The sequence below is a fragment of the Electrona antarctica genome (assembly GCF_951216825.1).
Source record: "Electrona antarctica genome assembly, chromosome: 6".
Taxonomy (NCBI): Eukaryota; Metazoa; Chordata; class Actinopteri; order Myctophiformes; family Myctophidae; genus Electrona; species Electrona antarctica.
The window spans coordinates 933,383-949,704 of NC_136811.1; the positions used below are offsets into that span (position 1 = coordinate 933,383).

The 16,322-nt window shown below is 44.9% G+C and overlaps 1 protein-coding gene across 13 annotated transcripts in view; it reads left to right on the forward strand.

The window, feature by feature from the left end:
* The window catches only part of LOC306924165 (uncharacterized protein), a 45,113-nt gene extending 30,298 nt beyond the window's left edge, over positions 1-14,815 (forward strand). For 12 of the 13 annotated variants that reach the window (XM_079502552.1, XM_079502549.1, XM_079502555.1 and 9 more), the window contains 3 exons: positions 7,716-7,781; positions 9,159-9,197; positions 9,292-14,815. In XM_079502552.1, the coding sequence (XP_079358678.1) occupies positions 9,187-9,197; positions 9,292-10,780 (1,500 nt within the window). In that variant the 5' untranslated portion in view covers positions 7,716-7,781; positions 9,159-9,186 and the 3' untranslated portion in view covers positions 10,781-14,815. The remainder of the gene's footprint in view (positions 1-7,715; positions 7,782-9,158; positions 9,198-9,291) is intronic. The other variant, XR_013790136.1, reaches the window with a different exon arrangement.
* The last annotated feature ends 1,507 nt before the right edge of the window (positions 14,816-16,322 follow it).

Consider the following 16,322-nt stretch of genomic DNA (forward strand, 5'->3'; position numbering starts at 1 on the left):
CTCGACCCAACCTTCTCCCCAAGGTTCTCTCGGGGGCACATCTCAATCAGGTGATTGAGCTCTGTCCTCGCTTCACGTGCAGACGGATGAAGTGTGCAGACATAGCTGGTCACCCACTCTGCCCCGCTAGAGCGTTGGAGTCGTCTGTCAGGGCCACACGTAGGCCCACAAAGTGATGGACCAGCGCTTCGTGTGTTTTAGCAGGGGTGCTCGGGTAGACCACGGTCGAAGGCTGGACTGTCCCACCGGATCACAGGGGTGATCTAACAGGAATACAAGCAGGCAGGAGTGCCAGTGTCTCCTGGAAGACGGGCACACTCTGCCCATGGGATGACAGCCCCCTGGTTGCTGTAGAATGGTGCCTCTCTGGCAGAGATCTACACAGCAGGGACATGGTCGACTCTGTCTACATTTACCCTGTCCTACCGATGGAACGTGGTGGCATCCGCTCCCCCTGTGGGAGTCGCTCCTGCGTGCTACTCAGCGGTAGGGTCACCGGCACCTTGACCGGTCAGGTCGGCCGGGCATCTGACGGGCTGGCTTGAGCAGCCCTTCACCCCGGTGGTCAATGGCCTTGCATCGTGCTGGGCCAGCTGAGCCTAGGTGGCATCTTGCGCCTAGGCCACGAGTTTTGTTGACTGGCCGCAGCGTCTGGCTGGGCCACCTGAGCCTAGGTTGCGTCTTGCGCCTAGGCCACGAGTATTACTTACTTGGTACGAATAGTGGAGTTTTAGAGCATGTTGGCAAGCGCCTGTGGCAAGGATAGCCACGATCAGACTCATGGCGCTCACCACGTATAGGCTCTAAGGGAATTCGAGGTTAAACTGCCTCGAGCTGCCGCAGGGGCAGCCAGGTCTGCTTATTTCATCGCGGTGTGTCTTAGAGCATTCCCGTACAAATTGAATCATTTGTAGTGGAGAGCCAGTCTCGAACACGATAGAGAACGGAGGGTTACACGGTAACCCAGGTTCTCTGAGTGGATAGACTGGCTCTCCACGAAAGAGCCGCTCCGAAATTCGTGTCAATCAAGAGTTAATCGAAGTGGCCTTGCCCAGACAGGGCTTAAATAGCCCGCTGATTGGCATCTGGGCAGGGCCACCGTAGATGATTTGTCTTAAAGAGATATCCATGTACACTGCCCCGAGGGGTCTGCTTCCCGTACAAATTGAATAAAGTCTCTCCACTCAGAGAACCTGGGTTACCGTGTAACCCTCCATTACTACTACCACTATACTGCTACTGGTTACTACTACCACTACACTGCTACTGGTTACTACTACCACTATACTGCTACTGGTTACTACTACCACTACACTGCTACTGGTTACTACTACCACTATACTGCTGCTACTGGTTACTACTACCACTACACTGCTACTGGTTACTACTACCACTACACTGCTGCTGGTTACTACTACCACTATACTGCTACTGGTTACTACTACCACTATACTGCTGATGGTTACTACTACCACTATACTGCTACTGGTTACTACTACCACTATACTGCTACTGGTTACTACTACCACTACACTGCTGCTGGTTACTACTACCACTATACTGCTACTGGTTACTACTACCACTATACTGCTGATGGTTACTACTACCACTATACTGCTACTGGTTACTACTACCACTATACTGCTACTGGTTACTACTACCACTATACTGCTGATGGTTACTACTACCACTATACTGCTACTGGTTACTACTACCACTATACTGCTGCTACTGGTTACTACTACCACTATACTGCTACTGGTTACTACTACCACTACACTGCTACTGGTTACTACTACCACTATACTGCTACTGGTTACTACTACCACTACAGGTTACTACTACCACTATACTGTTACTGGTTACTACTACCACTATACTGCTACTGGTTACTACTACCACTATACTGTTACTGGTTACTACTACCACTATACTGCTACTGGTTACTACTACCACTATACTGCTACTGGTTACTACTACCACTACACTGCTACTGGTTACTACTACCACTATACTGCTACTGGTTACTACTACCACTACACTGCTACTGGTTACTACTACCACTACACTGCTACTGGTTACTACTACCACTATACTGCTGCTGGTTACTACTACCACTATACTGCTGCTGGTTACTACTACCACTATACTGCTGCTGGTTACTACTACCACTAAACTGCTACTGGTTACTACTAGTCTACTACCACTACACTGCTACTGGTTACTACTACCACTATACTGCTACTGGTTACTACTACCACTATACTGCTGCTACTGGTTACTACTACCACTACTGCTGCTACTGGTTACTACTACCACTATACTGCTGCTGGTTACTACTACCACTATACTGCTGCTGCTGGTTACTACTACCACTATACTGCTGCTACTGGTTACTACCACTATACTGCTACTGGTTACTACTACCACTATACTGCTGCTACTGGTTACTACTACCACTATACTGCTACTGGTATACTACCACTATACTGCTGCTGGTTACTACTACCACTATACTGCTACTGGTTACTACTACCACTATACTGCTACTGGTTACTACTACCACTACACTGCTACTGGTTACTACTACCACTACACTGCTACTGGTTACTACTACCACTACACTGCTACTGGTTACTACTACCACTACACTGCTACTGGTTACTACTACCACTACACTGCTACTGGTTACTACTACCACTACACTGCTGCTGGTTACTACTACCACTATACTGCTACTGGTTACTACCACTATACTGCTCCGGATTACTACTACCACTATACTGCTACTGGTTACTAGGGCTGTCCCCGACTAAGGATTTGTATAGTCGAAATTAATATGAATAAATTTGCTGTTAGTCGACTGATAGTCGACTGAACACCCCCCTGCACCCCCCCCAAAAAAAAACAACACATTTGCATTAAGGTTGGGCGATAAGCTCTCAAGGCGCCGCGTCCTGCCTGTTTTTGCAGCGCCGTTCGCTACGCGTTGAGAGCTTGTAGATCAGTCTATTTTTGCAGCGCAGCTGTGCAGCTGCAAGCCAAGCTAACATCACAACCACTGGCTGGTGACAGTGTTGTTAGCCGCAGCAACATGTAGCCTGCCCTGGTAACTTCTCCTCCTCCCCGGAGAACTCTTGCCTCCCCGCACCGTCGGGGAGGCTGATCCACAAGCTCTCAAGGCATCGCGTCCTGCCTGTTTTTGCAGGGCCGTTCGCTACGCGTTGAGAGCTTGTAGATCTGTCTATTTTTGCAGCGCTGGTGTCGGGGTTCGTTCACGTTGTCAATAAAAAAATACCCTAGATTACAGGCGGAGATGAAGTTCAATCAGTGGGTTGAATCAGTAGCTACGCGCTAAGCTAACGATCCCCGACCCTACACTAACACTAGCAGCCTGTTTTTTATTTTCCCCCCGACTTCACGGGTGGCGCATTGGGATTGTGATGAGACACGAGACAGCAGTGTGCATTCTGTTGTGACTGTATATTATTAAACTGCATGGGTCTGGACTCCGGAGCATAAACAACATGTAGGCTACAGTACAGTAGCCTCCCTCGGCTCGGTCCCTCCCAGCCTTTACTCTGGCTGCCAGAGTGTTCCCCGATGCTGCGGTGCGGGGCCTGGGAGCATACCATTATAACGGAGGAGGGGTTTTCCACCCGGCCCAAAAGAAAAAAAATCGTCCCGACTGTTTTTTTGTTTTTTTTGGTGAACATCGACTGAGAGGTTGTCAGTCGACTGAGACCCGTTCCGATCGATTAGTCGACTATTCGACTAATCGAGGTCAGCCCTACTGGTTACTACTACCACTATACTGCTACTGGTTACTACTACCACTATACTGCTACTGGTTACTACTACCACTATACTGCTACTGGTTACTACTACCACTATACTGCTGATGGTTACTACTACCACTATACTGCTGCTGGTTACTACTACCACTATACTGCTGATGGTTACTACTACCACTATACTGCTACTGGTTACTACTACCACTATACTGCTACTGGTTACTACCACTATACTGCTACTGGTTACTACTACCACTATACTGCTACTGGTTACTACTACCACTATACTGCTACTGGTTACTACTACCACTATACTGCTGCTGGTTACTACTACCACTATACTGCTGCTGGTTACTACTACCACTATACTGCTGCTGGTTACTACTACCACTAAACTGCTACTGGTTACTACTAGTCTACTACCACTACACTGCTACTGGTTACTACTACCACTATACTGCTACTGGTTACTACTACCACTATACTGCTGCTACTGGTTACTACTACCACTACTGCTGCTACTGGTTACTACTACCACTATACTGCTGCTGGTTACTACTACCACTATACTGCTGCTGCTGGTTACTACTACCACTATACTGCTGCTACTGGTTACTACCACTATACTGCTACTGGTTACTACTAGTCTACTACCACTACACTGCTACTGGTTACTACTACCACTATACTGCTGCTACTGGTTACTACCACTATACTGCTACTGGTTACTACTAGTCTACTACCACTACACTGCTACTGGTTACTACTACCACTATACTGCTACTGGTTACTACTACCACTATACTGCTGCTACTGGTTACTACTACCACTATACTGCTACTGGTATACTACCACTATACTGCTGCTGGTTACTACTACCACTATACTGCTACTGGTTACTACTACCACTATACTGCTACTGGTTACTACTACCACTACACTGCTACTGGTTACTACTACCACTACACTGCTACTGGTTACTACTACCACTGCTACTGGTTACTACTACCACTACACTGCTACTGGTTACTACTACCACTACACTGCTACTGGTTACTACTACCACTACACTGCTGCTGGTTACTACTACCACTATACTGCTACTGGTTACTACCACTATACTGCTCCGGATTACTACTACCACTATACTGCTACTGGTTACTAGGGCTGTCCCCGACTAAGGATTTGTATAGTCGAAATTAATATGAATAAATTTGCTGTTAGTCGACTGATAGTCGACTGAACACCCCCCTGCACCCCCCCCAAAAAAAAACAACACATTTGCATTAAGGTTGGGCGATAAGCTCTCAAGGCGCCGCGTCCTGCCTGTTTTTGCAGCGCCGTTCGCTACGCGTTGAGAGCTTGTAGATCAGTCTATTTTTGCAGCGCAGCTGTGCAGCTGCAAGCCAAGCTAACATCACAACCACTGGCTGGTGACAGTGTTGTTAGCCGCAGCAACATGTAGCCTGCCCTGGTAACTTCTCCTCCTCCCCGGAGAACTCTTGCCTCCCCGCACCGTCGGGGAGGCTGATCCACAAGCTCTCAAGGCATCGCGTCCTGCCTGTTTTTGCAGGGCCGTTCGCTACGCGTTGAGAGCTTGTAGATCTGTCTATTTTTGCAGCGCTGGTGTCGGGGTTCGTTCACGTTGTCAATAAAAAAATACCCTAGATTACAGGCGGAGATGAAGTTCAATCAGTGGGTTGAATCAGTAGCTACGCGCTAAGCTAACGATCCCCGACCCTACACTAACACTAGCAGCCTGTTTTTTATTTTCCCCCCGACTTCACGGGTGGCGCATTGGGATTGTGATGAGACACGAGACAGCAGTGTGCATTCTGTTGTGACTGTATATTATTAAACTGCATGGGTCTGGACTCCGGAGCATAAACAACATGTAGGCTACAGTACAGTAGCCTCCCTCGGCTCGGTCCCTCCCAGCCTTTACTCTGGCTGCCAGAGTGTTCCCCGATGCTGCGGTGCGGGGCCTGGGAGCATACCATTATAACGGAGGAGGGGTTTTCCACCCGGCCCAAAAGAAAAAAAATCGTCCCGACTGTTTTTTTGTTTTTTTTGGTGAACATCGACTGAGAGGTTGTCAGTCGACTGAGACCCGTTCCGATCGATTAGTCGACTATTCGACTAATCGAGGTCAGCCCTACTGGTTACTACTACCACTATACTGCTACTGGTTACTACTACCACTATACTGCTACTGGTTACTACTACCACTATACTGCTACTGGTTACTACTACCACTATACTGCTGATGGTTACTACTACCACTATACTGCTGCTGGTTACTACTACCACTATACTGCTGATGGTTACTACTACCACTATACTGCTACTGGTTACTACTACCACTATACTGCTACTGGTTACTACCACTATACTGCTACTGGTTACTACTACCACTATACTGCTACTGGTTACTACTACCACTATACTGCTACTGGTTACTACTACCACTATACTGCTGCTGGTTACTACTACCACTATACTGCTACTGGTTACTACTACCACTATACTGCTGCTGGTTACTACTACCACTATACTGCTGCTGGTTACTACTACCACTATACTGCTACTGGTTACTACTACCACTATACTGCTGCTGGTTACTACTACCACTATACTGCTACTGGTTACTACTACCACTATACTGCTACTGGTTACTACTACCACTATACTGCTACTGGTTACTACCACTATACTGCTGCTGGTTACTACCACCACTATACTGCAGCTGCTGCTGGTTACTACTACCACTATACTGCTGCTGGTTACTACTACCACTATACTGCTGCTGGTTACTACCACCACTATACTGCTGCTGGTTACTACTACCACTACACTGCTACTGGTTACTAGGAGTCACAGAGTCGGAGTCACTAGGACTAATTAGCCCTATATACAAAATAGAAGTCCACATTATTTAATGGCATCAGCGTGCAATTCGGCCAGTCAGAGTTTTAAGCCAGCTCACCTTAATTCATTATAATATGGGCAACTTTGGTGCCAACTAAAGCCACATGTCCCGCGAATCATTTTATTATGATGACATCATGAAATGAACCTGCACTTACATCTGACAAAGAGGATATAGGCTACCCGCCGTATGGTTGACATTTTAAATAGCTATATATAGGCCTACGTCCATGATCAGAACAAATATATGACAGAACAATATATAGGCCTACGTCCATGATCAGAACAAATATATAGGACGGAACAATATATAGGCTTACATCCGTGATCAGAACAAATATATAGGACAGAACAATATATAGGCCTACGTCCATGATCAGAACAAATATATAGGACAGAACAATATATAGGCCTACGTCCATGATCAGAACAAATATATAGGACAGCACAATATATAGGCCTACGTCCATGATCAGAACAAATCTATAGGACAGAACAATATATAGGCTTACATCCGTGATCAGAACAAATATATAGGACAGAACAATATATAGGCCTACGTCCATGATCAGAACAAATATATAGGACAGAACAATATATAGGCCTACGTCCATGATCAGAACAAATATATAGGACAGAACAATATATAGGCCTACGTCCATGATCAGAACAAATATATAGGACAGAACAATATATAGGCCTACGTCCATGATCAGAACAAATATATAGGACAGAACAATATATAGGCCTACGTCCATGATCAGAACAAATATATAGGACAGCACAATATATAGGCCTACGTCCATGATCAGAACAAATATATAGGACAGAACAATATATAGGCCTACGTCCGTGATCAGAACAAATATATTCTCCACATGGCATTCAGACATGACATCTGATCACAATGTACAATGTATTACAATAAATACAATACAAAATGTACAATCTCTCTCTTCTCTCTGTGTGTGTCTCTCTCTCTCTCTCTCTCAGCTAAGGAGTTGGCCTGAAAAACGTTGAAGACGCCTGCTGTCGTAAGGAATAAAGTTCATGATCCAAGTAAGTGATTAATTACAGTTATGATCAGTGGTGATAAAGTAACTAAGTACATGTACTTAGGGGGCGGCGGTGGTTCAGGGGTAGAGTGGCCACTAGGGGGCGGCGGTGGTTCAGGGGTAGAGTGGCCACTAGGGGGCGGCGGTGGTTCAGGGGTAGAGTGGCCACTAGGGGGCGGTGGTGGTTCAGGGGTAGAGTGGCCACTAGGGGGCGGCGGTGGTTCAGGGGTAGAGTGGCCACTAGGGGGTGGCGGTGGTTCAGGGGTAGAGTGGCCACTAGGGGGCGACGGTGGCTCAGGGGTAGAGTGGCCACTAGGGGGCGGCGGTGGCTCAGGGGAAGAGTGGCCACTAGGGGGCGGCGGTGGCTCAGGGGAAGAGTGGCCACTAGGGGGCGGCGGTGGCTCAGGGGTAGAGTGGCCACTAGGGGGCGGCGGTGGCTCAGGGGTAGAGTGGCCACTAGGGGGCGGCGGTGGCTCAGGGGTAGAGTGGCCACTAGGGGGCGGCGGTGGCTCAGGGGTAGAGTGGCCACTAGGGGGCGGCGGTGGCTCAGGGGTAGAGTGGCCACTAGGGGGCGGCGGTGGCTCAGGGGTAGAGTGGCCACTAGGGGGCGGCGGTGGCTCAGGGGTAGAGTGGCCACTAGGGGGCGGCGGTGGTTCAGGGGTAGAGTGGCCACTAGGGGGCGGCGGTGGTTCAGGGGTAGAGTGGCCACTAGGGGGCGGCGGTGGTTCAGGGGTAGAGTGGCTGGATGGTAACCGCAAGGTTGCCTTTTCGACACCAACTCTGGGGGAGCCTGGGTTCGAAGTGTCCTTGAGCAAGACTCTGAACCCCTAATTGCTCCTGATGTGCTGGCTAGTGCCTTGCATGGTTACTTCCGCCATCGGTGTATGAATGTGTGTGTGACTGGGTGAATGTAATGCACAATCTATGTAAAGCGCCTTGGATAAAGGAGCTATATAAATGCACCATTTACCATTTACTTAAGTACATGTACTTAAGTACATTTTGAGGTATTTGTACTTTACTATTTCCAATTTCCATTACTTTTACTTCTACTCCACTACATTTTTTTATTCAAATATTGTACGTTTACTCCACTACAATTATTTGAAAACTTTAGTTACTAATTACTTTGTAGGTTTTGATTATTACAAAACATACATTAACCACTTCAGCCCTATATATATATTTCGGATCTACAAGCTCACAATGCGATGCCACTGTGGCCTCAAAGACATTTTTTTTGTTCTTTTGAGGAGCACAGGGTCAAACTGAGGGGCAGCGACGGCCATGTCCTTCTGAAATTCCTGCCCTGGTGTCCACATTCTAATTAAGTCAAACAAATATTAACCTCCTTATCACTTTTTTCCCTCCCTATTTCCAGTTCTCTCTTGTAATCAACAATCCACATCATGGCACAAATGTAAGTAGATTGACATGAATGGGAATGCAAAACAGCACTGTCTGCAGTTAAATGAAACATCAGTTGAACTGCATTTGTTGTTGTCGTCTAACAGGTTGGGTGTAGAGGGACAACTATCAAAGTTCAACATTGCCTTCAAGGCAAAGCCATGGATACCTGGTGCAAGAACCCAATATGTGATAGTGCCTGAGAAGACATACCTGGATGGTGAGAATGCAGAGGATTCCAAACTCAGGAAGTTTACCATTGGAAAGAAAGATCCCCAGAAGCCAAATAAAACTGTCCTTCTGGTTGGAGAGACAGGAGCAGGGAAGTCTGCTTTGATCGATGCCATGCTGAACCGCGTAATGGGCGTAGCATATGACAAAAACGAATGGTGTAAGATTATAGATGAAGAAGAAACAAAAACGACATCCGGCCAAACTGAAAAAATCACAGTTTATGAAATATGTGCATTTCATAATGACTCTCTGACCATCATTGACACACCTGGGTTTGGAGGCATGGATCGAGACCTGCAAATTCCAAGGGTTTTGGAAATGTTGTTCAAAGATGAAGTGAAAAAGATTGATGCTGTGGGCTTGGTGCTGAAAGAGAGTACATATCGTCTCGATGACAGAGAGAGATACATATTTAACTCAGTTGTGTCTCTTTTTGGTAAAGACATGGAGGATCACATTGTAGCTCTGATTACTCATACTCGTGGGGTGCCAGATTATGCTCTGGACGTTCTCGCACAAGCTGGAATAAAGATTGCAAGAGATGAGGACAATGAACCAATCTACTTCCTATTCCAGAACGAGCAGACCGAAGTCTGCTCGGCTTGGTCCACGTCCAACGATGGTATCACAGAGTTTTTAGATTTCCTGAAGAAGGTAAAGCCTCAACCTATGCAGCAGACAGCAGACGTTCTAACCAAACGTAGACAATTAGAAGCTTTGGCAGAAACATTCAGTGACCGGATCAAAACGATTGAAGCCAAGCAGAAAAAAATCGACCAATACGAAAGGCTAGAAAAAGTTGATGCCTTGTGGTACGACAAGGTCACCCGCTGTACGGTCTGTCTGGAAAACTGTCATCTCGAATGCATCTGCAGGTTCTTCTCGTGTGATGTAATGAAAGATGGAAAATGCACCTCATGCAAGGGCAAGTGCAGCGAGGGCAATCATGTGAGAGATAACTACAAATATGTTATGAAGACAAGGAAGGTTACAGTGGAAGATGTGGCGAAGAAAGACGACTTGAAGCGAAAACTCGAAAAAAAACGGGAAGAATTAGCAAGAACAAAACTAAAAGAGATTGACGAAATCTACCAATGCGTTGTCGAACTGGATGGGATCGCTTTGAAAGGCAACTCGGTCCACACCTACAAACATCTGGTATTTCTGATCGATAAATTCAAAGAGGTAGGAGTCGAGGGATACAATGAGAAGATTCTGAAACTGATTGAAGTGAAATGGAGGATTGAAAAGGAGGAAGGTCGTTACATGCTTGCTGGAATTCGTTACAAGCAAAGGTCAGTTGGCCGTAGCCTAGGGGCCCTTGGTTCCCAGGGGCCCTTCTGGGAGGGTTTGAGGCCCTGAAATTGGCCATTGATTTTGTTAAATTTATGTAAAAAAGATGATAAAAACACAAAGATTTTGCGCAAATGCGTGCTATGGGGGCCCCAAAAATAGGTTCTGGGGGGGGGGGGGGGGGGAATTAATCCTATGAATCCTGGAAAAAATAATAATATATGAAGATTGCCAACGCCTAATGATGCCAACACAATGGATGTGTGTATATGTTCCGTCTTCTGTCCAGCAGTGCCAGCTTCTGGTTAGTTGTTGAGGTCATCCATGTGGAGCCACATGAGGTAGTGCGTTGAACTTGCCCAGTTGAGTGAGCCGGCGGGTGTTGGAGAGACCAGCACCACTTTGTTGTTTTGTGTGATAGCCCTGGGGTGGCCCATGGCGTGCCCGGGTGCATCACTGAAGATACATAGTGAAAGTAAGGTAGTCATTGTGCAGGCAGCTGTAGGGAACTGGGTTAGTTCTATAGAGGTTATGGGTCATAATCTGGTTTTAAGAGTAGAATGTGGCAGTCCATGATGACCTGTGAGGTGTATGTTGTGTGAATGAGCTGTTGTTAACATAATAGGCTTTTTGTGTGGCACATTCAAATTAAATGATTCACTTGTTTATGCCTTGCAATTTGTATTTGATACTCGTCTTTTAGAAGCCATTGTGGAGCGTGCAAAATGTTGCTTGTATTAATTTAGTATTGTCTAGACCTGCTATTGCAGCATGCACATTGTTTTATTTTTTATTTTTAGAGAGACAGTTTCTGGAATGCTTATTTGTGCTTGCTTGTTAGCTTTGATTTGCTTATGCATAAGCTTTGCACAAGGTTTGTAACCTCTTTGCAAGTGAGAAGTGCCATGTCGCCATCTGTTTGACTCTTTGGGATACGTAGCCTACTTTGTCTACTGTTTGCACAGAAGACCCTTGATGCCATCTGTAACGCGTAGCGTCGCTCCCAACTCACCAGTGTTGTTTTACACAGTATAAGTCATTTTACACTTGGTTGCATGCTGAAAATAACAGATCTACAAGCTCACAACGCGTCGCGTGTAAAATCAGCCATTACGACGGCATCCAGGTCGGCCAAAATACATTTTAGTCGACAAAATTACCTGTAGATTTAGTCGTCTAAAATCTTATGCTATTTAGTCGACTAAAACTAGACTAAACACTAAAACATTCCAGGTGACTAAAACTAAATAAACTATTCAAGAGACTATGACTAAAACTAAAATAGAAATTTGCTGCCAAAAACAACAAATAATTAATTAATTAATAACATGTCATTGTGTTTGTTTTCTGCATTATCGAGTACTTTAAAAGCACTATCCTATACTGTACATCTGATGCTACAGCTGTTATTCTCATTCTTATTATTGTTCATGTTGTTTTTGTCTTAATGATTGTTCCAAGTCTCTCCTCTGCAGTGGTCCAGGGTGGCTGCTCTGGGTTTTCTCAACCATTCAAACTCTTCCGTACTAAGAGAACTATAACCAAAGATGGTTTATGTATGAAGATGGGCCAACTTCATTGGAGCCACTAGAGGTATTTGTAGTACACAAAGCCTACAAATGGTCTCCTAAATATAGTAGGCGTGGTTTGCTTCTCCCTGACCTCCACCCTCCCCCCCTGACAACAACACTGTTTCCACACTCAGTATAGTAGGTGGCGGTAATGCACCATTTAGGTTTGCCAACCGCCATGAAACCCAATAGACGAAGAAGACAACAACACTGACAAGTCATTTAACAAAGTACATTGAAAACAACTGACAAGGTGTACTTTTGAAATAGTCGTTTTAGTTTCTCGAAGTCCTCCAACCATATAAATTCATGATTTGGATCTAGCTCATTAAAAAGCCTCTCCCTAATAGAGTTGTAGAATGGACAAAAAAAACTAAATACTTTTCATTTTCAATTTCCTTTAGATCACACAGACTACATAATCTATCCTCCTCAACCGTGCCTACATATCTGCCTGTCTCAATATGCAGACCAAGTATGCCAGCTCTAATTTGGGCACATAAGGATAATTTCTAATCGTTTTAAATATGTCCATTCATTTCACATTATAATATTCACATATTCTCATCTTAAATATGGGGTCAGAGCCCCCTATGTGTTGTCCGTGAAATTGCAGATGGACAGAGAGAGGCTTCCGGACTCATCTCAAATCTCGCGAGAGTTTGTTGCTGGGATAAAGAAATGTCATTAACAAAGTCGATTTTCTCCTGATTTGTCTCGCTAAAAGAAGCCATTTTACTATGAATATCTTGTAAATATTGTGTGCCTTGTGATGATTTGGTCCAGTATTTAGTTCAGTGACCATGGAGTTAAGGAATGGTTCAGAAGCTGTGTTCACGTTCACTCTCCCATTGGAAATGAATAGACTCCAACATTCTTCCTGTCTCCTAATAATGTTACCGCCCACCTCACGCAGATACAGGAAGTAAAGCAAAGTGGTCTCTCTTGCTAATTCTCCTCTTGGCTATAACCACATCCTGCACCCTTTCCCCCCAAAGCAGACCCACCGGCCCTTTCTGAAACCAGTCCCTTGACTTGAAGTGCTCTCGGGAGGTTCCCTCGTCAGAAAGTGCCCCTCCATCTGAATCAAGTTCCCTTGATTAGGGTGCTGGGTATAAAAAACTGTTTGGAAATACACTCGCCCTCCTTGTGCAGAAACAGGAAACAGACACCATTCGTTGCCATGGTTACCATCACGCAATTGTGTTACCTGTTATTTTGTTTGTACAGTTATATTGCATTGCATCGTGTACAGTATGTTTGTGACATGTGGATTTCATTAATATGGAAAAAGGAAATACAGCGTGACTGTCAAAAATGACATGTTGTTTGTGTGGTTTCATAACTTTCATTCATAGTTTTTTTCACGGTGGGGTAAATAAAGAGCCCTTGTGAACATCAGTTGGAGTGTTGTCTATTCTGCATCAGATGAAGATTGTTTAGGAGGAGTTTATTTATCATTTATTTGTGGTGGTACTTACATTTGTAGGTTGCGTTTTCCATGTGGACAGAGAACAGGGCTGCACAAGGCAATCGAGTCTAGATCGGCACAGACTCGCTCTTGAGGGCTTTATAAGCCACTTCCACTCAAGGCTGCTTGGTTTCGGACGACACTTAATATGGCGCAGCCTCGCGTGAACGCGCATATCGAGGGCAAGTGTGTAGAGCGAGTGACGAGGAGCTGGTTTCAGAAAGGGGGACCTGTTCCTTATCTTGTATTAATAACGGTAATGTCAAACCTTTCTGCAATGGGTGTACGATTTGCTTTAGTACAACCTCCATCTTGTCACGAGTTGAAGCCACTGAATTATTTGTAACATTTTTATCCCCCTTTATTTTACACTTTAAGTTCATTATGTTTGTTTGTAACCTTGTGGAAAAATCTAGTGTTATATCTAAACCTGTATCTCCCCAGCCAGTTAACTTACAATAATATTGCCCTGTTTCTGATTTTATCCTACATGTATTCGGCCTTGGCAGTTTTGATAGCGGCTCTTGGAAGGTGTAAACATAACCACCAACACACTATCAGGAGACGGCTGTAGATTCTTGTTTTTGTAGGGAAAGAGGTTTATCAGGTCATGATGACAACAGCCTTGTAGGGAAAGAGGTTTATCAGGTCATGATGACAACAGCCTTGTAGGGAAAGAGGTTAATCAGGTCACAATGACAACAGCCTTGTAGGGAAAGAGGTTTATCAGGTCATGATGACAACAGCCTTCATGTATGGAAAGAGAGGTTTATCAGGTCATGATGACAACAGCCTTCATGCTCTCCCGGCCTGAAGCTCCATCCATGTGCTGGACCAATCAGATCTACTCCACGGGTGTGGACCGACAACGTGGGACGTTCCACCAATCACAATGGACAGACAACATTGCGTCATTTTGCATATAATTGTATTATCCACGGGCAGAAGAGTTACTTCGGAACCCATCGGACACTTGTAAATGTATTATATTGATGTAATTGTACTTCCGAATTAGAACACATTCCTTGTAAAATTGAACTTACTTCACTAAACATTCTAAAACCTTAATTCACTCCATTTCCTCGTTTTTGCATCTGCGTCTTCAAATTACTTTTAAGGGTTTTTTTGGGCACATTCTAAACTTCTCTAAAAAGGTTTAATATTGTACTAAACATTTTCATGAAAGTTATTCCTGCTTAAACGAATTCTAAACATATTAACTAAAAGGTTCTATAACTATTCTGGGTAAATTACAATGGTAAAGGCTCAATGCCTGTTTTTTATGAGACGGAGTACGAAGCGGCGAACAGTCGACGCCAGCGTCCTCACTTCCCACATTCACACACCAATGGTGGCAATTAACCACCGCATGGAAGCAATTAGGGGTTCAGTCATTAAATGACCTGAAATCATATCAGATGATTTTTTACATCTGAAACATTTTCTAAATATGAATTTAAGCACATGCTACTTGTGTCTGATTTTACTTCAGTCATGCTAGTGCAGAGCTGGGAGAAGGTGTAGTGGTAAGCATGTCTCCGTCTCCTGGGGTCATCAGGGGTCATCGTCATGTGGCTTGTGGTGGACATTTTTGCCACAGACATACTGTACAAAATGAGTGGACAGTAATAATAATATTGTCAAAAACACATAAAGAGCGATAGTTCTGCATGCCCATTTCAGGTCTGCAACAAGTTATGGTGGTCCTTGCAAATACAACCTTTGAGAATCACTTGAGATCGAGCTTACTAGTTGGACTCTGTTTGGGTCCGTTTACTGACATATTGATGACCCCTGCTGGCCATCATCAGAACAGCAGCACATTTCTGTGCCTGACCACACGGTGAAGACCACACTAAGAAAAAGTTTCCTACCTTTGTTTTAATTATTAGAAAGCGTTTTCAAAACTGAAAAAAGTCATGAATTACAAACAAAATAAATCAAAATGTCTTAAAAATGTAAGCGATTCCATGAATTAGAAAACAAATGTTTAAGGAGGGGGGAGGGGGAGAGGGAGAGAAGGCTAAGCTCACAGCATATTGGTTCGTTGTATAAAGGGTAGATCCGCTCCCGTTTGGGGGCTGCTCCCAGCCCCTAAACGGTAGCGATCTACCCTTTAATAGAACGAACGTACGGTACATTCGTTGCATGAAGCGTAGATCTGCGAGCTCGCAGCACGTCATGTCACAAACAAACAGCTCTCACTTGGTTTTGTCATTTTCCTCCCTCCACAGTTAGACTGCTGCTCTGTGCTGAGTGCTCTCGTTAGTTTTATTGTCCGAGTCCATGAAAAGTTTCGACTCGGTGCAGACATGCACAGAGTTGTATTAAACCCAAATGCGATACATTTGGGTTTAATACAGTGCATTATTGGCCCAGTCAGTTTAGAGTTTATTTGTCCAGTCTAACTTCGAAGAGAGGGGGAGAAAGAAAAACAACAAAAGATAGCCTACTTGGCAGCCCTTGTGCATGCAAATTTATGTTAGTCGCAAACTACAGCAAGCCGCCTTTGTTTTAAATTGTCCCCTATTCGCACGTCGGCAAAGCCGTTCACACCTACGGCTGGAGA